Source organism: Eretmochelys imbricata, chromosome 3, assembly GCF_965152235.1.
Source record: "Eretmochelys imbricata isolate rEreImb1 chromosome 3, rEreImb1.hap1, whole genome shotgun sequence".
Classification (NCBI taxonomy): Eukaryota; Metazoa; Chordata; order Testudines; family Cheloniidae; genus Eretmochelys; species Eretmochelys imbricata.
The window spans coordinates 139,159,987-139,182,931 of record NC_135574.1 but is presented as its reverse complement, the minus strand read 5'-3'; the positions used below and the strand labels follow the sequence as shown (position 1 = coordinate 139,182,931).

Sequence of the window (22,945 nt, the reverse complement as noted above, 5' to 3'; positions counted from 1 at the left end):
AAAAGCGGGTGGGAAAACAGCAATGCAAAGTTAGTGTGACCTAGCTTTGAAATAATAATATTTTAAAAAATAAAAGTAAAAAAGTGTTAAAATAGATAGGATATAATATAAATAAAATGTAAATGTTTTTCATTAATGCATGCTATAAAAGAGTATAAATGCTTGTGTAATATTGCTTGTATTTTGAAGAAACTGAGGCAGAGATGCTTTTTGTTAGCTGTATTTTTTTGTAATTGTTTGAATAAAGCTGTTTTTAATTTAAGAGTGAAGATTGTTTTTGCTTTTAAAGTTTGTTGGTGTGCAATTTAAACAACAATTTTTTTAATTAAAAGTGAATTTTTTGAAAAACAGAAAGAACATATGTTTATTTTTGGGGGGGTGGATTAGTTATTGCTTATATATATATATTATATTAAATTATATACATATTGCTGATTGCAGGCAAAAAAAGAGGAATTATTTTTATATATTTTTGTTTGTTTTATAGGCAGATTAGGTTTTAGTGACTTTTATTTTTATTAGGTAATTTGCATTAATACATATGCTTTTTGGTTTGCTTTTGGATTTAAAGCTATTTATAGTTTAAAGATTTTTACTTAAAAAGGGACACAATTAACTTTTATTAGAATTTTGATTGCTTTTTACTTTTAATTTTTGCTTTTACAACATACAACTTTAAAACGGAAAACACCACCTATTGTAGCCCCTTAGAGCCTAATAGGATTTTAGTTAAGTTGCATTATATATTTATATATTTTTATATATTTGGGTGGTTGAATTTTAATAAAACCTTTTTTTTTTTAGCTAATTTGACTAAATTGTTTATAGCCAAATGATTTTAATTAAATAGGTTTTTTTGCTTGGATTTATTTACAGACTTTTTTTGGAAAAGGGCTCATTTTTAATTTTTTTTAGAATGGCTGCAAAGAAATTAAGATTTTTTTTTAGCATTTTTATAAAATGTTACTGAATTTTTTTAAGCAACTACAGAGTTAATTTTTTTTAATTATTTGCTTATTTTTAATGCCATTTTAATTAACTTAGATTTTATTATTTTAATTATTGTTTTGGGATTGACACTTTTTATGCTTGTAATTTTTTTTTATTATTATGCTTTTAGAGTTTTTAACCTGTTTTGAAATTTTTTTATTCTTGCTTGCTTGGGCCTGATTTTGCTTTTTTTGCTGAACATAATGTTTTATGGGTGCCAGTTTGTTTTACTATTAATTAGCAAGGAGGGTGAACTTTTCAATTAGCCCCCACCTCTTTTGGGGTTTGTTTGTTTTTTTAAACATTTTTATTTATTAGGGCTATTTGAGGGTTTTTTGTGAGGCTTGTTACCTGGACAGAACACACGGCCAATTGGCATTTTAATTTTTTTTTTTTTATGGCAGATACATTGCTGTTATGGCATATGCTGAGTATAAATGGTTAAATTTTGACAAGTTTTTGAAGGACTGGTACTTGCTTAGCCAGTGCTTTTAGACAGGTGCTTTTTGCTATTTTTGCTTGGAAGTTTTGTTTTAAGGTTTGCAACTTGTTTGGCGTGTAGGTTTGAGTTGCTGCTTGGTTTATATTTTGTGCTTTTAATTGCTTAATTTTAGCTGTTAGGTACATATATATATATTTTTTTAATTTTTTTTTTTTTTTTTTTTGTATTTTAGGCATGCTACGGCTAAGGTTGTATGCACTAAGGATTATATGCGTGGAGCGAGACTTTCTGAGGGTTTTTTTACCATTTTGGACTTTTACAACGAGGAGTACATTTATTTGCACCTTATTACTATTGACCGGGGTAGAGAGAGGAATGCTAGGCCCCTTTTTGGTTTTTAGACTTACTGCAGCTGAGAGTGGGGTTTACCTTTAATTATGCAATTTTTAACATGTAATATTAATTGTGCTAAATAAAGCAAATGTGAAATATTAAGGGCAAAAAGATAGATGGTGTGCATTTTGCAGGTTTTTTTTTTAATTTATTATTAAAACTGTGATAGATTTTTATTATTAATTTGCCTGTGCCTTAGTTGATTAGGCTAAGATTACAGGATTGTAGGGCGGAGATGACGAGAACACACCATGTGACTGAATTTAGAGCATTAATTAATAAAATAATAAAATAATAGCAAAGAATATTGGGAACACGTTCTTATTATTTGGGGGAAGAAAAACGTTAATGCTTAAACCCTGACACCTTTTTATACTTACAAACATGCTTTTGGGGCTGGCCAGGTTTGGGGGTAGGAGAGACAGAGAGAGATGGACGGGAGGTTATTTTGTGCACAGATTGTTTAGCGATACGCTGCAAAAGTTTAGAACTTGCTTTTGTTTTGGGGAGCTATTTTAGTTGAGGCCGGCTGCCTGTGGCTTTTTTAGTGTCCCCAAACCACACCGGCTTTAGGGTTGCAAAGGCAGAATGTTGGGTTTTACTAGGTGGCTAACCTTTGCAAATGTAATTTTAATTTTGCAATTTATTTGCCTTTGTTTTATTTTTTATATATTTTTTTTATAGCAAGCTGGTGCTGAAAGCAGTTTTTTTGTGCTTGGCATGGTTTGTCTTGATTTTTGAATGCAAAGCAGCTTTTGTTTATTTTTAGGACAAGCTAATTTTTTTAATTAACCCGTTTCTTAATTTTTTAATTTTTTTATTTTAGCTTTAATTAACTGGGAAGTCAAGGGGGTTAGCAAAATAGTTTGGGTAGGGAGGCGTTTGGATGCTTTATATTTTGTTTTAAATTTTGCATTTGAGTTTTAATTTTGCTTGGGAGGTTTTTAGACTTTGCACTTGAGACTTATGGAGGTTTTTTGTGGCTTTTTTTGAGGTGTATGATTTTATTTAAATTGAAGGTACCTTTTAGTGGGAATTGTTTAAATGGATTATTACGCGTGTAAAAATTCTAATTTTTAAAATACCTACAAATTTTAGGACTATAATGCACATACATATAATAAGCAGGTGTGCCCTTTGGTGGAGCTGGAGTAGTCTTGGACTGATTTTTACCCAGTTCCAAACGTATAGGGTGCCCTGTCCACTGAGTTAGCGGCTTATAAAGCTAAAATAACCACACCACCTTTTTGGGTTACATACACAGAAAAGGTTTATTGAGGATGTTCATGACCCTTTTACACCTTCCTTTAGCAAAGAGCGTTGGCTAGTCTTAGAGAGACGGCGCTGCTTACTTTGATTGCTTTTAGTGAGATGGTCAGACCAGTTAGTGGCTTAGGCAGGGAGGAGAGGGGGAGGAAAGATAGAGTTAGACAATTCTAGACCCAGGCAGGCCCCTTGCCGGATATGCCATGCAGAGACAGCCCGCCTTGGTCAGGACCTTTTACTGGTTTACTAGGTGCAGTTACAGGGCTTGCATGAGAGACATTTTTGGTCACGAGCTTGTGGGCTTTGCAGAGAGCTTTGGGCTTTTTTTGTGACCCTTATTTACACTGGCATACGTACATTACACACACGCCAAGGCCTTTATTTTTTTGTATTATGATGCATTGTTTTTTTTGTTTTGTTTTTTTAATTTGAGGGCGTTACCATAACCCCTCAACTTATACATAGGTCTGACCTAAGCCACACATTGGCTTACCCTGGGGCAACAACATATTTTTTAGCCCCATGTACGCATACAACTAACCTTACATGGGGCAACCAATTCCCCAACCCTGTTCTGCGTCTGATTTAGTTGCATAAGCAAAAGTTCGCATGGTGTGAGCCCAAAAGGGACAGATGGCTTCACGGGCAGTTTTTTTTCTGATACCCCAACAGAAATGTCAAAACGTCTTTTACTTTTTATTTGGCGCTTGGGGTTCGAAGGGGGACGGTCTGTAGCAGCTGCGGTGCTGCTGTTTTAGCCAGGTGTTACCATCCAAGTCACGGCACCGAATTGCACACCAACAAACTTTAAAAGCAAAAACATAAAAAGTTAACCCATTCCCCATATTGCACATGGGATCCTTCTGGCTACCCCAAATCTCTAGCCAAAGGGCAAAAAAAAGCTATTGGACACCAAAAGTTGTACTAAGTAAACTCCTCAAAAGTGAGTGTGCTTGTCCTGGCTTTTTGCTCCAAAGCACTGTAATAAAGTCATTTTACTAAAAAGTATAGCTAGATAGCATAAATTAAATAAAAAACTGAAGTGCTGTATAATAAGCAGTGTATGTGTTCATTTTTAAACAAAAGTATATAAAAAATAAAATTTTCCTTTATAAATTAAAAAAAGCCAAAAAACAAACAAACAAAAAAATAACTGCCTGGCTGTAGCTGGCAGGCTTGGTCCAAAAATAAGATGCTGGCCTGCCCAAAAACACTGCTCACAGCTAAAACTTGGCTAACAGTCCCCCTCCCCCAAAAGGGGGGGTACTTAAATGTGCCCAAGCAGCCATGAAATCTGCAAAACACTGCCAAGCATTAATAAAATGTGTTAGGTCTTTTTACTCATAGGTAAAAAAAACACTACCCAAAAATCCTAAGCAACCCTGTCATTTATTAAAATCAAAAAACTGGGTCTACATAACAATTGCAAAAAGCTGCTCTTACCAAATCCTGCTAATTACAAACACTGCTGTAAAGTGCCAAAAACTAACTGCCTAATCCCATGCTTCTCACTGCAAAAAACCCACACTCTGTCTCAAAATAACTCCACTCCGACTACTAATCAGCCTGTCTCTCCTTCTAGTACTTCTTTTCCTCCTTTCAAACAGCAAAAAAACAAAAACAAAATAAAGTGCTAGTAATTAAAAGGATGAGGATTAGCCCCATACATCTGAACTGGATATAATGATAATGCATGATTAGTATAAACATGAAAGGTATTTTATTATTACATTTTTATAGTAATAACCACATATTACTAAGGTGGTCCAATTAAAGGGTATTTGTTAAACACTGTGACAACTTTTCCTTGCTTCAGTTTTTTTCACATATTGAAGGTGTGTGGGATTTAAGGGCCATAATGTTTGTTTATTTTTTATTTTAACTTAAATATTAGGTGTTATTTTAGGAGCACTAACAACAAATCAGCTAGGCATACCAGGTGGTTTAATTTTTTTAATGTTTTGGTGAATTATTTAAGTTTATATGCATTTACCCCACGGGCCCGGCAGGATGTGGTATATGGGAGCCCATACCCCTTCGACCGGCCTGTATGCTTGGAAAGAGCACTGTGAGTGCCTGCACTTTTATTCTGAAAATTTTTAAGTATGTTTTTATGGCCACAAATTAGATGGCACCTTTGAGCACTAGTAAGGGCAGTGGGCCAAGCTTGATTCTCAAGATTACTCTGAACGGCCATTAGCTGGTCATTCAGGACATTTTGAATTTTTGAACATGCTAGATTTTACTGCTTTTTTTTTTTTTTTTTTTGCTTTAGTGATATTTAATACTGTTTTTGTTAACAGTTTTGGGGTTATTGAATTAAGGGTGGAGATAACATGTAATTTACCCACCCCAGCCTGCACCTGGGTTAACTGTCCTTTACTAATAAGACTAGTGGCTTTGACTTCAATTGACTACCCCTTTGTATCAGTATATAGTTGTGTTGCACAATCTAGCCATAAAGGTAGACTGGTGTCATAAACGTCAAATTTTCAGATTCAAATTTCTCCCAGGTTTGGGTGGGGTAAGTTATGATGTTTCACTTCAAGTCTTTTCTAACATATATAGCAAGTGGAAATATGGGTCCAAATTTTTGCAAAAATTTCATCCTGTTGTTGCACTTAAATTTCAAAATCTTTTTGCAAAATTTGCTACTGTGGATCATAGATTCAAGTTCAGAAAGGACCATTGCGATCATTTAGTCTGACCTCAGGCCACAGAACTTCACCAAAATAATTCCTAAAGCATATCTTTTACAAAACCATCCAGCCGTGATTTTAAAATTGTCAGTGATAGAGCAAATGTACTGGAGTTTTTGTTTGTCTGTTGTGATTTGTTTATGGGTGTGGGTTGATAAATGCTACATGGTTCCAGAATAGCAAGTTTCAGCCCAGACAATTTTTAAAAGGGAAGGGGGTTGTTGCCGGCACCCAGTGCCAAGAGGCTAAACAACAGCTGGAGTTGGTTCGCTACCCGGTGTGCTACACCCAATAATCACAACAGGGTGGAGAAGCAGAAAAGTTTATTTGCAGCTGCAAAAAGGTACAGGGAAAATAAGATCTCAAATCCTGCACCCAGAGCAGGAAGTTACACAGGCTTTTATACATCCTTTCTTCAGCATACTTATCCAATAGCAAGCTGCCCTAAGTATCCATATAGCCAGCCAATCCAGATACCAGCTAGTTCCCTTGTTTTTTGTATCATTTGTTAAACTATACATAAAGCTGCTTTATTCAGCATTGTTCTTCCAAATCTGCCCTGTTCAGCCTTGCTTAGTTTCAGGCAGTCTGACTCTGCAACATATTGTTGCAGATCCTCAGCATAACTGCTGTGAGTGCCTCCAGGCGGGGGGGCCCCAAGGACACTTGGGCCTAGTACGCAGAGCTGCTGCGAGTGCCTCCAGGCAAGGGGGGGCAAGGACACCTGGGCCTAGTGCGAGGGGGCTTCATCGACACTCGTGGTCTTCCATCCCCTCGAGTTACCTAGTGGCCATGCCCCAGTGTCACCAACAGGGTTATGGAAAAGGGCAACTGATTCTTAACTAAGGCATTGCAGTCAGATGTTTCTCTAAAAGTCTTTATCTGTCCTGTGTTCGACCTAAATCTGAATTACTAATCCTCTTGGGAACAGACAGAACATTGAAGACTTTTTAAAACTGCATTCAAAATCCAATATTCCTGAAAGAGGCCATAAAGTAGTAAATGGCGTAGTTTAAAAAGTTTGTAATTTCATCATTCAGAGTCGTAGTTAAAAGAACATTGTGTTTTCAAGTTGGGCATTCCTCCGCTTTTGCACTTGTCCTCCTTTGAGTGCTGACAGGTCATACTAATGGAACTTCTGGAACAACTCCAGATCTTTCACTAACAGATAAGAAGGAAACTTAAAAAATTGCTGGGGATATAATCCTCTGCCTGAGTCACTGGATTGTGTCCAATATGAGATGGTTACTCTGCCTGTAGTGAATCAGTGTATCTTCTTTTTCCCCCTGAGGGAACATTGTGCTGGTAAAATTCTTCATCGGTTTACATTAAAAAGTTGTTGCCCGTGCGGTCATTCTGAATGATCTTTGTTCTTCTGCCCAAATTAGCATACACAGGCATAGATATGCACCAAAGGTCTGTCATTCGTAGGGATGGACAAATAGGCTGCTGTTTAGGTTCAGGGGGGCAGTCCTGTTGGAAAGTCACGTTATTTGGAAATTGTTTGGGAACATCCAGATTTGGAAAAAAACTACTGTAGGAACAATAAGAGGATGCACAAATACATACCATGATGCTCAGCGGAGTGAGGGAACAGGAGAAAGAACAGAAGAAGCAGAGAGGAGAACTGTGCTCTAAATATTATGATCATGCCAGTGGTGACAGAAGGGTGGCTGGGAGATGCACAGGGTAGAAATGGTAGTTAAGAAGAAACTGAAAATAAAACTAGAGGTTTTCACACTTCATTACTGGTGGCCAAGCATATTGCACATACCAATGCTCCTTGCATCCCTCCGTTCCCTCTCACAAGCTCCCTGTGTGTCATCCCCTCCATCTTGCCACGCTCCCTGTGTGCATCCCCATTCCTCCCATTCTCCCTCCATTCCAGGGGCCACAGGCATCCCCTTGCTTCCCCTACCACCCTGTAGCAGGATCACCCAATCTCTGCCTTGCCAGAGGCTCTGTGTGACTCCCCAGTCTCTTGCATGTCAGGGGCTCTGTGTGTGCCCCCTTCTTCCCCCATACCAGGGTCCTCCATCCAAACACAGAAAGGCCATCAAGTTAAATAAAGCCTTGCAAATGGCCTATAATTTACTGAAAATCCAAAAGGAGGAGATTGCATTTTTGTGGGTGGGGGTGGGGAGAAATTAGCTACTGGACAATGATACCGACCAGTCTAGAATGGGGATGAGACAGCATGCCCTAGTAATCCTAAATGTACTCTCTGAGGGAACCCTAGCAGTGGGGTGTGCCAAGGAGGGGTTTACAATCTAACTGTGCTAAAACAGGCCAGTAATGTTCTGCAGGAGTGTTACTCTTGAGCTCAGTAAATCAGGGGATTTGATGGATGAGGTGTATGGGCTCAGAAAAGTTGCTCTCTGAGTAGATATTTCATAGAAATTACTTGTTTATGTCTTTCTCTGTTCAGCAAAGAGAGGAGACTATGTGGTCTCTCTTCTGTCAGTGCCAGGACAGTTACCTACTCTGCTAGGATTTTTGTTGTTTCTGCAACATGGCAGTGGATTCACATTGGTACTAATGTGGTGAGGGTTCCAGTTGTTTTTCTCATCACTATTCTGCACACTGAGGTTCTGCATTCTGCATTGAGGTTCACTGGGCTCATTCATTGCTGCTGCATCTGTCCCCTTACCTACTGCTTTCCCCAAATACCTCTCCTCTCTTTCATCCATTCCCCTGCATTGTGGTACACAGGACTATTGAAATTTTCCTTAAGCTAAACATACAAAGATGCAGAATGTCTTACTGTGACACTGACAGACTGGTTAACTTGTGTTTGACCCATAATAACTTAACCGGAGGCACTGAAATGGATCAAAACAATCTACTTGTATGTGAATTTCAAATAAATGTATAGACTCGAATCTTTAACATGTTTGCTTGTATTGTTAGAGAATCAAGAGAATATGCTAATTCTATTTGTCTGTGTTTATGTTTTTCTTATTTGAAGTTTAACAATGTGATCTATTAGCTTGTAGTTGCTAAAATCCTGTTACTGTCTTTTATTGATTCATTTAATGATTCATTACTGTATTCTATTGACTCAAAGATCAAAGCTGTGAAATACTATCGGAACTAATATTATTTATATTGTCTTCAGCTTAATTGTCTGTGCCATAATGAACTGCCTAGATAGTTTGAATGATTAATTGCCATATGTTAATGAACACAACTACTTACCTGTGTATGTATAGGAAATGGAAGATTAGCTTCAAAGCAACAATACACTTTACCTATTCTTCATCTGAGGAGGGCCCTGCTCTGACAGTTGCTGTCAAGAGGCTATCTGCTTGCAGTTTGGTTCAATGGCTCTCAGCACCCCCGCTATAAAAATTGTTCCAGCACCTCTGGACATAGAAGACTGCACTATATCTACTACAGGGATGGCTTGGCTCAAAGATGCTGCACTGTCACCGAGTGGCATTCTCATAAACATGGTGGGATTCTAGAACACTCACAAGTCTTGCAGTAAGAGCCATGGAGGGATGGCTTAGTGCTCCCTATCTGATTTGGTCCACTGAGCTCTGATGTAGAGTTTGCATTTGCTCGATTGAGCGGATCAGTATAAATAGTGTGGAATTCCATTGTGAACTTATGGTTTATAGCTAATAGTCAGTTGCATGAAGCTAACTTAGACTATAGCTGGCTGCTGGCCTAGATAAAGTGGTGAAATAGCCACCGGTACTGTGGAAATATTGTCTCTCACAGCATCAGGTCTACTGGATGGCACAAGTTACCTCAGAACTGAAGGAGGGATTAGTGTCCATCATTACCTGCCGAGGCCACTATGAACTCCCCTCTCCCACATGACAGCAGAAATAGGCAAAACTTGAGTGGCAGCCATAGTATGATCCACCCCCTCTGTCAAACCCAGGGCTGGGAGGCTTGCTCCCAGATGCAGAGACAAAACTTTCCAGCATTGTAGACTTTGTAGGAGGTATTGATGAGAAATCTGATGCGGTTCAATAAGGATAAGTGCAGGGTCCTGCACTTAGGACGGAAGAACCCAATGCACAGCTACAGACTAGAGACCGAATGGCTAGGGAGCAGTTCTGCGGAAAGGGACCTAGGGGTGACAGTGGACGAGAAGCTGGATATGAGTCAGCAGTGTGCCCTTGTTGCAAAGAAGGCCAATGGCATTTTGGGATGTATAAGTAGGGGCATAGCGAGCAGATCGAGGGACGTGATCGTTCCCCTCTATTCGACATTGGTGAGGCCTCATCTGGAGTACTGTGTCCAGTTTTGGGCCCCACACTACAAGAAGGATGTGGATAAATTGGAGAGAGTCCAGCGAAGGGCAACAAAAATGATTAGGGGTCTGGAACACATGACTTATGAGGAGAGGCTGAGGGAACTGGGATTGTTTAGTCTGCAGAAGAGAAGAATGAGGGGGGATTTGATAGCTGCTTTCAACTACCTGAGAGGTGGTTCCAGAGAGGATGGTTCTAGACCATTCTCAGTGGTAGAAGAGGACAGGACAAGGAGTAATGGTCTCAAGTTGCAGTGGGGGAGGTTTAGGTTGGATATTAGGAAAAACTTTTTCACTAGGAGGGTGGTGAAACACTGGAATGCGTTACCTAGGGAGGTGGTAGAATCTTCTTCCTTAGAAGTTTATAAGGTCAGGCTTGACAAAGCCCTGGCTGGGATGATTTAATTGGGGATTGGTCCTGCTTTGAGCAGGGGGTTGGACTAGATGACCTCCTGAGGTCCCTTCCAACCCTGATATTCTATGATTCTATGATTCTATTCCAGAGGTGGAAGTGGGAAACAGCCATTTGCTGAGAAGTGCTCCTGCAGTGAGCCAACAAAGTTCCTGGTGGAAATCAGCTCAGAAATGAATGCTTGTCCACGTATTACTTCCCTGCCATACTTCCTACCTACTCATTAGACAGGGAAGGAAAGCCAATAGCAGAATGGCTACCCTGGGTGCTGGGTTGCCATGAGACAGAGAAAACCAGGGTCTCCAGAGATGGAGTATCATTTCCCTGTGTACACTGCTGGGCTACCAGACTTCGCCACTTACTCCCCCTCTACAGGGTCTAAAACATCTCCCCCTTGAGGGAACGGTGTAGTGGAAAATATGTGAGGAAATCTTTGCAGAGTTTCAAACATACCTTGTTCACATCAGTGGCTTTTTCTTCAAGAGCAGGACAGTCTGGCCAAAAGTATACTATGCAAAATCTTGAGGGATATACAAATCCACCATACTTTTAAGTGACAGCACTGTATAACTCTCTAGGCACTTGCACTGGTATGTAAGTAGTTGTGACCCTGACATTGCAACGGCGCTATATCTTCAGTGAACCAAGGCTTTTATGATTGACTGTTAGTAGAATCTAGCATTCTCTATGGGCAGTCAACCCCACAAATTCTGTCTTCTGATTAAACTTAGTAGACCCACCAGTTTTGATAAGTTTCAGAGTAGCAGCCGTGTTAGTCTGTATTGGCAAAAAGAAAAGGAGTACTTGTGGCACCTTAGAGACTAACCAATTTATTTGAGCATAAGCTTTCGTGAGCTACAGCTCACTTAGACTAACCAATTTATTTGAGCATAAGCTTTCGTGAGCTACAGCTCACTTCATCAGATGCATCCGATGAAATGAGCTGTAGCTCACGAAAGCTTATGCTCAAATAAATTGGTTAGTCTCTAAGGTGCCACAAGTACTCCTTTTCAGTTTTGGTAACAGAGCCTGAGGTACAATACTGAGATCTATCATGGCTACCCATATCAATCAGTCCAATTTAATTTTCTCAGGGGACACGGACTGTGCTGGGGATGATGGATGTTTTTGAAGATCTGATAAGCCTACTTTGAGAGAACATCTCAAGGGCTTGTAGAGAACAAGCGATTATCAGTACTGATGAATGTTTCCTTTCATCAAAAATTAGGGTCTCATTAGTAATCCTTGTAGCAGCTGATGATGATAGATGCTTTCAACAGATGACCTTTTTTTTTTTTTTTTTACATCTTGGAGATACTGTCTGCTCTGATTATGAGTTGGCTGTTTTCAGTTGAAAGACTCCTTGGCAAAATGTGGGTTACAGTTTTTTAATAGGATGTATTATCACAGCCTGTCTTATACCACTGCATTCATTGATGAGTCAGCGGTTGCAATTAAAAATGATATTTTAAAGAGATGGGCTCGTGTCATCCAATCTTCTTCCAAAATTCACGGGGATTCAGATCCAGGGTTTTGGCTCAGATCATTACAGAGCTCTAATATTTTATAGAGTTTAGCACAGCTGGTAAGATATTTCCTGTTGTACACATGGCATGCAAAGTTTCTGCTCAAGATTGAATATTTTTTTCAAGCAAATCTGAGAAAACAATTCATTTGTGAAGAAGTAGCTGCTTCAGACCAGTGTTTCCTCCTCCAGCTCAAACAGCATTTCATTTATAACCTACTTGATGTGGGTGCCAAGCAATTTACTCTGCTGCTTAATGTGGGAAATTGGATATATGCTAAGAAAATCTGATTCACTCTAAATTGCTTATGTTAAAGTTGATTAGATGAGAACTCTATTTATAATGAATAATTCCTAAACTTTTACCACTTTGCAGTGGTGTGTTTCTCTTATCTAATTGATTGTGAATCTCTATTTTAGATATAAGAAAGTTATTGTTTTTGTTTTGTTTTGCCAGAAACAATTTAACACCTGCTCTATTGCTTTTTGTTTGCCCTCTGATTTATACACAGAATTAATTCTACTTGTTAAGGCACATACTGAAAGTCAGCACACGTTATAGCTCTTATTCGGATGTATAAAGTGCTCAGAAAATAACTGCTTCCAAGCATAGATGAGAATGAAAGATGACATGCCTGGAATATTTGCAGATGACATCCAGGTTGCACGAAATGCAATTCTGATTAGAGAGCCAAATCCCGTAAACTGCTCAAAGCCCAGTGTGGCCAACTCTTGTGACTTTATCACGAGTTTTGTCATATTTGGTGTCTTTCTTGATCTCTCAGCTCCTTGAATCATTTAATTAGGTGAGAAATACAACTGTCATTCCAAAAAATAAATTTCTAACCCTGATGCATAGAAGTTTAAAAATGTGAAAGGGTCAGAAACCAGAAGTTAAATGAAATTAACTCAATATTTATTATTTTAAAAATATCTCATGATTTGAAACTAGGATGACCAGATGCCCTGACATTAGGGACTTTGTCTTACATAGGACCCTATTATCTCTTCCCCCTCCCCTCCAGTCCTGATTTTTCGCACTTGCTGTTTTGCTCTCTATTTGAAAACAATCATGATTCTGGGGGGCCTGAGTCATGATTTTTGATTGTTTTGGGTAGTACTGAAAACCCAAGAACGTGGCCTAGGGCAGGCATTCTCTACTAAGAAAACCTGCACTACTGCCATCCTAAGGGCTTGTCTCCACTGGCAATTTAAAGCACTGCTACTTTCTTGCTTGGGGTGTGAAAAAACACCCCCCTGGAGCACAGCAAGTTTCAGTGCTGTAGAGCACTAGTGTTGACTGTGCAGCAGCCCTGGGAGCTACACCCCTTGTGGAGGGTTTTGGGGTTTTTTTAGAGCGCTGGGAGAACTCTCTCCCGGCACTGCGCTGCAACCACACGAGCCACGTTAAAGCACTGCCAGTGTAGACTAGCCCTAAGTCTCTGTGTCTACCTACCGTAACCTTTGTAACTCCTTAGGCTGCAATCGCATGCTGTGTGTGTGGGTACACATCCCTATATACGAGGAATGACCAGTGGATCTAGACTGAACTACTTCATATCTATACAGGTTTCAGGGGTCCTGCCTTTCATTCTACATGCACACACATAGCTTCTTTGGTGTCCAGGGCCTTCCATGCTTGGGTGTGTGTATTTGTGTGTTAAAGTGAGGAAGAAGATTGCCTTCCTCTGCAACCTCCACAGAACATAACAATGGGGCAAATGATTTCACTGAGATATTTCACTGTATTTGGCATTAGCAGATTAAACTGAAATTTGACGGGCAATTTGTAAAAAGATTCTATAAACCCAAGAGCCTTCTTCAGTTTCCTGAATTTACGGTGACATTTAGCCGGCCGTTTGTCAAAAGTGTATTGATTCTTTAGTTTTTTTTCAGATTGCGGTTGGAAGTTTTTAAGTTGCTTTTTTCTAAGTGTTCCTTATTGGGTTTATCGGCTTATCTTCTTTAGAAATGCATTTTTCATACATGGGACAAGCTTTTTCCACTAACTCTTACACATTTTGCAAAGGTCCACATACTTCTAAGGTGGTACAGAAACAAAAATAATAACAAGGGTTTTTAGCTTGGGGATGTAATATTAATGAGTGGGTTTTGTTGTGCACTTTAAAAAATGTTAATATTATAATTCATAACCTGTATGATTTGAGACATGAAACTTTAAAACGTAAACTGTTTTTGCAAGAACAGTATTGGAAAAGCAACATGATATAAGGAAGCCCAATGATCAGTCTCTTTCCCTCCGCCCCCCCCCCCCCCCCCCCCGCACATACTCTTTAAGGGTATGTGCAATGTCATGTCTCCAATAGAGTACGTCTGTGTGCTGCATGGAGCAGGAACTGGTAATTATGCACTGTCGGAACTCTATGGATCTATAAAAGGAGACAAAATAGGTAAACAATAGTAATATGTTGAGATGCCACCTGCTCTTGTTTATTTGGGACATTTGGTAGGTTGAGCATACGCTCACTGAACTCATCAATAAGCACAGGAGCAGGTCTAAAAGAATAGGGCAGTAACGTTGTTTAAAATAAAATTTGCAGACTGCTTTAAAAGCTACGATATGTCTAACTGATGTCAGCCAATAGTTTGGTTACTGGAATCCTTAACTGTTTCCTCTTTGTTGCTTGTTGCATGTACTTTCCATTCTTTTGGACAATGATTAATTGTTGTGTCCTTTTTGAACTCCTAGGTGCAGAAGTGTTGTATATGAATATGACTGCTTATAATGAAGGTCGCCTTCAATCATCATTCTGGATTGTTGATAAACAGCATGTATACATTGGAAGTGCCAGCTTAGACTGGAGGTCATTGGGACAGGTAATTTTATTGATGAATGAAAAACCAGATATACTTTATACTTTTAATGTAAATCTACACCAAAGAAAAATATAGTAGAAAAATGTAACTTGCTTATTATTTTTAAATATATAACTTTATTTGGGGTAAGAATAAATAGGTGGCTATTTTGCCTATATGGAAGAGTGGCTGTCTTGCTGTAAGTCATACTTCTTTGCACAGTGAAACCTGCCATTAACAGTCACTTAAGGGCAGCAATTCCTCCTAGAAGAGGAGGCATTAAACCACAAGCAAATTAAATCATACTGGAAATCTTGGCTTTACATTGCATCAAGCCTGCAGTCCTTACTCAGATAAAACTCCCGCTGATTTCAGTGATGAATTTGACTGAGGAAAGAGTGCAGGTACAGGCCCATTCATAAAAAGTTGGAAGATCACCCACTGGGATTTCCTTTTAGAGTTTATCCATAATGGAAGCTCCTCTGTAACATTTCGAGCATGAACCAATTTTGTTCGTTGTTCAAGTCTGCAAACTAGATACAGTAAGACTGAAATTGGGAAGTTCTTTCCCATATAGTGAGTCTGATCCTGAAAAAATTCAATGTGTGGAGTTCCTGACGATTTCAGCGGAAGTTACATGCACAGAGAAGTTGTAGCATGAAACCCAGAGTTTGTATGTGTGTTAGAGCCAAACAATACAAAGCTTATAAATAAGCACCTCTTCATCAGTATATCAGTGCTGTGAATTCCCTAATTTTGAGAGAGACTCTTTTTCAAAATTGTTTTGAAGAAGCAACATGCTATTTACAAAGCGAGTCTGTCTTCTGAAGATTTCTGTAGTAAACAGTTTTTATAGTCCACCTGTTAATGCACCTTTTTTTCAGTAGTTGTCTGTTGAAATCATAAAAAGGTAGTAACATTTTTTCTGTGTTCATGGGAGTTTTACATGCAAATTCCTGTGTGTCAAGAATAGCAAAAATGCCAATATTGATTGTGTACCTTTGCCTTCTATTGGTGGAACCAGAATTGCTCAGCTGTGTGCCATTGGTCTTGTACTTTTCAAAAGCTAATATAGACTTTCCTTCAGCTCAAGAGATAGGGGACTGTGCTTTTGGAGCTAGGTAGTCTGAATTTATCCCCAGTGTCATCCTGGAGCTACAGGTAACCAGGATATGCAGCATGGTTTAAACCAGAGGTTCTCAAACTGTGGTCCGTGGACCACCAGTGATCCGCGAGCTCCATTCAGGTGGTCCGTGGATAGTTCCCTCTAACGTACATGCCTGGGCAGCTGCACATGAGAGAATGAAGGGCCACCCACCTAATTAGTGGAGCCACACAGGCATGACTACACTAATTAGATGCCTGGACCCTGGAGAAGATGCACATGTAAGGTGAGGTGGTGCCCTTGGGGGGAATAGAGGGTAGATGGGAGGGGGCAGTGGGGTGAGAAGTGGGGTTGGGGGGAATTTGGGATGTGCAGTGCTGCGGCAGCCAGAGAAAGCGGTGACTTTCCCCAACTCCAGGGCTGCGGCTGCTGGGGAGAAATGGCCCTCCTTCCCAGCCTCAGCCTCAAGTGTTCCATGAAAAAAAAAGTTTGAGAATCACTGGTTTAAACTACAAAGTCCTAGATGGCCATAGATGAGTTACAATAAAATAACTTGCTTTCTAAATATACGAGAGCTTTGGAAATATGTTACTAATTATGGGCATAGTGTGTAACAATATTGGTACGTAAGATTGACTAGACAGTTCGTGCTGAAATTTTCCAGGCTTGTTTTGATCTAAGGGGTTGAATGTTTGAACAAAAATAACTCAGCCACTTGAGAAACAAGCGTGGAGTAAATATACTTTTGCCATGATAAAAAAATGTTTGTAACCTTTTTTTAAAAAACAATTATAGTGCATCACAAGTTTGTGGTAGAAACTTTGCTAGAGACTTAATTCCTAGGTTGTAGATCTATCTTTTGGTGACCCAGTGAAAATTCCAGCCTTGGGGCTGTTGTAAATTATGCCAGCTGGGAACAGCTCCCTATGGGCTGTTACACTGCTTGGGATTACTGACGTGTAAAGTGTGCTGGCCATGCTACCAGCGTGCCCATAAACAAATGGGAGCCTAGACAAATCCTGTGAGACGTGGAATGTGAAAAAAAGGATGTGTCTGGGTCAAGGATCTGGCCCTCTACTCTTTTGGATCCCACCTGTTGTGTATTCTAAGAAAACACAAGGAAAGAATTCAGGAGCAAACAGAAACGGGCATCTTTCCGGAATCTTCTTTGGAATGAACAAAGGATTAGCTTTTTGACTAATATTGATTGGAGAGATTATATGAACTGCGTCAGAAAGGGTAACTTTGTTGAGCTATTCTAAATGAGGTAAGGAAGCTGAATATTTTTCTCAACTGTTCATGTTTATCATTTCTGTATGTAGTATAAAGCAATAGGACTAGTTATTCGTCTGTCATAAGCAAAATAATTCAGATCTGTTCATAGCGCATCTATTATACTATAAAATAGTTACATAGTAAATTATATTGTTTTAACTATGCGGGACCTGCCAAATGTGAGCCTCGAATAACAGTCAAAACAATGGACGTAGAAAAGGAGCATATCGGTCACTCAGTGTAGCTGAAGGTGTCAAAGTGACATGGTCAGTGACTTCCATCACAGACACCACAATCCCCTGTCTGATCAAACTAATCATAGTGAAGTAATCCAAGTTCCTGTGAAAACTCAGATTATATTTGTGTTTTTGGTTTGTTTGTTTTTTTTAATGGCCTGGCTGGAGCCAGATTTATGTGGGTCTGTGTTTCAAACTCATTCCCTGACTGTTCATCTTACCATGTGCTTTCTAGAGACATATGGAGAGTTTGCCATCCTATTAAATAGGATGTTGTCAGAAAGTCCAGCATTTATACAGAGCAAAGACATGCAGCAGAAATTTTCTCTTGATTAAAAATATTTGTCTGATCTCATTTAGGAAAGTTAAGACTGGGATTTCTGTGGGGTCTCAGGGAATCAGATGTCTAACTCCCATTGACTTTCAGTGAGACTTGGTCATCTAACACCCTTAGGATCCTTTAAAACTTCCAGCCATAGTTAATAAGGACTACTCTTAAAGGGACTCGTTGTTTTAGGATTGCATTCTCCCCTTTCAGGGAAAACCTACATGGTGGTGGTGGTGGAGAAATAAGCAGAAAACTCTGTGACGTTAATTTCTCTGCATGCTTCCCTTAAGGAGAAGGCTCTGGAGATTTGTGGAGGAGCCAGGGGATGAGACTAGGATACCTGGTTACCTACATAGATCCCAGGGTAGTGCCGGTCAGGGACTTGATCCCCTTTCCCTGCCACCTGCATTTTATCTCCTGGATATATAGGTGAGATAATGCTGATATTGGCTAGTATTGTCTCCTGCATAGGATTTAATTGGGAAATCTGCTCATGTTAGAATGGAGAGGACTGCCAAAAGCAGCCCCCTTCCCACACTGGCACATCCCACAGACCTGCAGAGACATGACTATGTGGAGTGGGTTAAGTGGGACTTCTGCAGTTGAAAACTCATCATACCTTTGAGCAGCATCTATATGGTTTCTGCAGCATCACAACACTTTAAGGTATGCAGGGTGACTGATTTAATTAGCCTCTTCCACCCCTTCCAACAAATCAAAGGATCAATTGAAAGGTGTCTGCTTTCTAAGGGCATGTGGTCCATATGAACCATCAAGCATAGTAATTGCCTTCTCTCCCAAACTAAAGATCCAACCTGAGTCAGTAGCTTTCTAGGTCGGTGATGTTTTCCCATACAGCTGAATGTTCCAGAACAAGATAAATGATTTGAGTGCATCAAATCTCATTACGTCAAATAAAAACTAAAGAGCAATAAAAACATTAAGGTTCAAATTGCACTGGATTGTCCTGTCTTACCATCCTCCTTAGTTATATGTAATGTTTGTTCAGAGCGTCTTACGTATTGGAATTTGTACCTGTTCAGGCTCAGACGCTGCATAACACACATGCATGTGGAACAGTTGATTTTACTGGTGTAGCAGTGGAGTTACAGATACAGTAGATCTATACTGTGCTTCCACAGAGAGCACATACAGGTTACTTTGTGTGCACTCTGGAGGCTTATGTCGGGTTTGCTCTCCTTATCTCTGCCTGATGGACACTACGGATTAAGGTGTAAATTGTGCTCATAGTTACGTCAGGTTTAAAACTGGATCAACTCAACTGAACTCAGTGGAATTACTTCTCATTAACACCAGTGCAAATGAGAATGGACTTTGGCCCTCAGACATTGGTTTACAATATAAATGTTAAGTATCAGAGGTGTAGCCGTGTTAGTCTGGATCTGTAAAAGCAGCAAAGAGTCCTGTGGCACCTTATAGACTAACAGACGTATTGGAGCATAAGCTTTCGTGGGTGAATACCCACTTCTTCAGACATGCATCTGAAGAAGTGGGTATTCACCCACAAAAGCTTATGCTCCAATACGTTTGCTAGTCTATAAGGTGCCGCAGGACTCTTTCCCACTAATATAAATATTGTTTGCAGTGTTGTTGTAGCTGTGTTGGTGTCAGGATATTAGAGAGAATATCCAGGATATAAAGCTTGAAAGCTTGTCTCTTTCACCAACAGAAGTCAAAGATATTACCTCACCCACCTTGTGTCTTACTACAGATTTGGTAGTAAAGTTCTGATTTAACTCTGTTTTGGGAGAGATTTGGGGTTGTATCTGTCAGTGACTTTAAAAAATGATTTCTGCTGCCCTCTTAGGATAGGTTCTGAGGAGAAATTTTCACTGAAAAACCATCATGCTTCTGTTGAAGCAGCAGTTAATGATAAGAATTAGCTGTCGTATCAGTCTAGAGGGTGGTAGATCTGAGACCTATACTCTTCTGCTTGCAAACATGGATTTTCCTTGCAAGATGTGGATTGCAAAATATGGATTTTTTTTTAATTTAACCATCCAGTAGGCCCAAAAGGACTTAATTCTTATTCTGCCTGAAACCTGTGCATAGTACAAATCAATAAGTGTGAAATATGGTAATGAATACAAGAATCGTTGTGACTATTTAGGGTACTTAATGTAGTTATTCCATTAAAAATGTAACTTACTATGATTGTATCTGCACATATTGTACTTCTTATTCTCTGAGTAAAAAGAACTCTTTTGAAGTCACATGCATACATTCCCGTGTTGGAATTTCTATTTATCTACCTACCTAATTAATTCGTGTAGTATCTGAGCACCTCACCAATATTTATTAATTTATCCTCATAACACCCCCATGAGGTGGGAAAGTATTATTTACTCCTATTTTATAGGTGTGGAACTGAAACGCCGAAAAATTACTTTGTCTTTGGATTCTACAATAATAAAAAGGGACACCTATTTAAAGGGGTAGGCACCCCAACACAAGTTATGAACACATACATTTTTATACAGCAGCACCAAACTCATGATTCCTTCTCCCTATGCAGACCTTGTGCACCCTCCACAGCAGCCTGAGTGAATAAATGCATCTTGTAAATTGAGTTACTAGCCAGAGGCCACACGACCATCCTTTCATTCCATAGCCTCCCACTGTTGAGCAGAAATCCACCTTTTATTATCATCGGGGCAATAATTTTTGAATCTTCACTCTTCCCATCTCTTGCCTTCCTGCAGACCAAGAGACCAGACACAGGAATATGCTTATGTTGCATGTCAATACAGGGTACTTAACATGGAGGAGATAAGTGCAGCACAGAACATTTAACAATTAAGGGTGCTGAACTAGTCCAATTTATAACTGAATTGTAATGCCATTTTGTAACGGGTTTGTTAGCATTATTTGTCTCTTGGGAGCCAGAGTCTAAAGTTGAAATAATAAATTGACTGCAAATGGACACTTGGAAATCAGCATCTGGTGTCGTCTTAAATGAACCATTGTGTTAAATTCATTTTAACATCATCTCTGGAGAATTGTTATCCGTGTTTTCAAAGAGGAAAGTAGAAATCAATCCTACACAGTTTACTGAGCTTTGTTGCCATTTTTCTCCTCTTGCTGTCCTTGACAAAGATTATAGGCATTAATCTATTTGCTTAAAGAGCAAGAAAAAAAATTATATCAGGAAGGCATACTTTGTATGCCATGTGAATTAGCTATGGATGAACATGTAAAGGTTCAGTGATTTGGCTAATGTCTTTACCACCAACATTTTGATTCTTGTCTGAATCTCAGCTTCATCTTCATTTTTAACTCTTATCCTAAAACTAAATGCTACTTACCCTAAAACTAGCCACTCATGGCAGTGGTAAATTTGTCTGAGAAACTCCCTGAAATTATAGGGGAGGCTGGTAGTGCATTTATATATTAAAGTTCCCCGAAGCTTCCCATTGTATGGCCTAGTTTTCAGTTGCTCATAACTTTACCAAATGTGTACTTTATTGGTTGACATTTCCCATGTTGGGTATCTGCCTTAGACCAAGATGATTTTTTTTTAAATACAGACAAAATGGTTCAGCCATTTCTGAGAATGAAATTAGGAGAAAATAAATTGTTTTTCCCATGTTAAAAAAAAATTCTGGTGACCTTTTCTTTGAACATCTCTAGTATTCTCTTCCTTTGGTCAGGTACTTGAAATTTGGCAGGAGGTGGCCTTTGTGTCAGGGATATGTCTTTTGCCACCTCCAATAACATGATCCTAAATTTGGCCAGGATATAACCATCTGACAAATTGTAAGGATGAGGCCAGTATTTGAGGGGGAAGGAGACTAGGATTGGGGTGAGAAACCTGTGAAGTAGAGACTGGGATTGACTCGATGAGGAGAATGGAACTGTGATGAGGAGCCTTTGGTGGGAAAGAGACTGGATGAAGACAGGAACAATTTGGAGGGCTGAAGAAGAAGGTGATTGAGGAGTATTACCCCCAGAGCACACTCCTCTCCGGAGCCTGGAATGGAACCCAGTATTCCTGAGTCTCACCATTTCTCTGCTGTCAGCAAATATCTGTGAAACCCACTGGCAAGGTGTCCCATCTCTTTCTAGTCCTAGTCCGTATACAGGGTGACTACCTACTGCTGCTGTCAGTTACTCTGCTAGTTCAAGTGCAGAACTGTGTGGTGGATCTAAAGATCACAACCCTGCTGATGACCAGTGTGAGTGTCGATATAGAGCCACAGTATGGAATTTGCTTTTTCAGTTTGTTTTTTATAAACCTAGGAAATTACATACAACATATGGTAGAAGAACATTTTTAAGGTTGAAAAATCAAGCATTCAGGATTAGAAAATGCCAGAATTAAGGTTGCCTGTGCAGCCTAAATTCAGCTCCCTTGTGCGTATGTATTATGATACAGTATTTGATACAGTCAATTACTTGACTACATACTATTTTTAAAGGAAATCTTAATGCTGACATTTGCTAATTTTTTAATACTTGTCTTTTGTAATCTTAATGTTCTTTTAATATAGCCTTTGTGTAATAATACAGAGACTATAAGGAACAATTATTGCCTAACCCCATGAGGTGATAAATTTATATTTGCAGTCCAGTAATGTATTGCACATTTTTTGCAATTGAAGATCCAGTTTCACAAGGCAAGTTGTGACTTTAATAACTTGGTGTGAATATCTGAGGGCCAACATTTTCCCATATCAGTGATTTCAAGTCTAAATAGCTGTTCACTATGATCCTTAGATCTCTTTCAGCATCACTGCGTCTCACATTTTTCCAATCAATTGAATATCTGTGTTATAGATTATTTTTCATCAGATGTATGTGCTCTCCAAATGTAATCTCATTTTACTTTTGCCCATGTTATCTAACCTCTCCAGAGGTCCCTTTGTATTATCTAGCCTCAGGGGCATATGTAATACTACCCAATCTTGCCCATTTCTGCTTGTCAGCACTCATATTTCACTTTTACAAATGTCATTAATGTGTTATTTATACTTTTTTACAAGATTATTAAGAGTGGCTAATACTGTGACCCTGGTTGTCATGTAAAGGGCCCTTACTGTATACCTCCCTGTCACTGTATTTTAGGGCCTTATTTACACATGCCCATTTCAAGGCCTCTGAGTAATGCCGGAGCAATGTGAAGGAGCCTTGCAATACATGAGACTGTCTCTGTAAATCCAGTTCAATCAT

At 39.3% G+C, this 22,945-nt stretch overlaps 1 protein-coding gene across 1 annotated transcript in view; it reads left to right on the top strand.

Moving 5' to 3' along the window:
* PLD5 (phospholipase D family member 5) overlaps positions 1-22,945 on the top strand; it is a 262,978-nt gene that overhangs the window by 179,841 nt on the left and 60,192 nt on the right. The window contains exon 5 of the mRNA XM_077811874.1: positions 14,705-14,832. Coding sequence (XP_077668000.1) covers positions 14,705-14,832 — 128 coding nt within the window. The remainder of the gene's footprint in view (positions 1-14,704; positions 14,833-22,945) is intronic.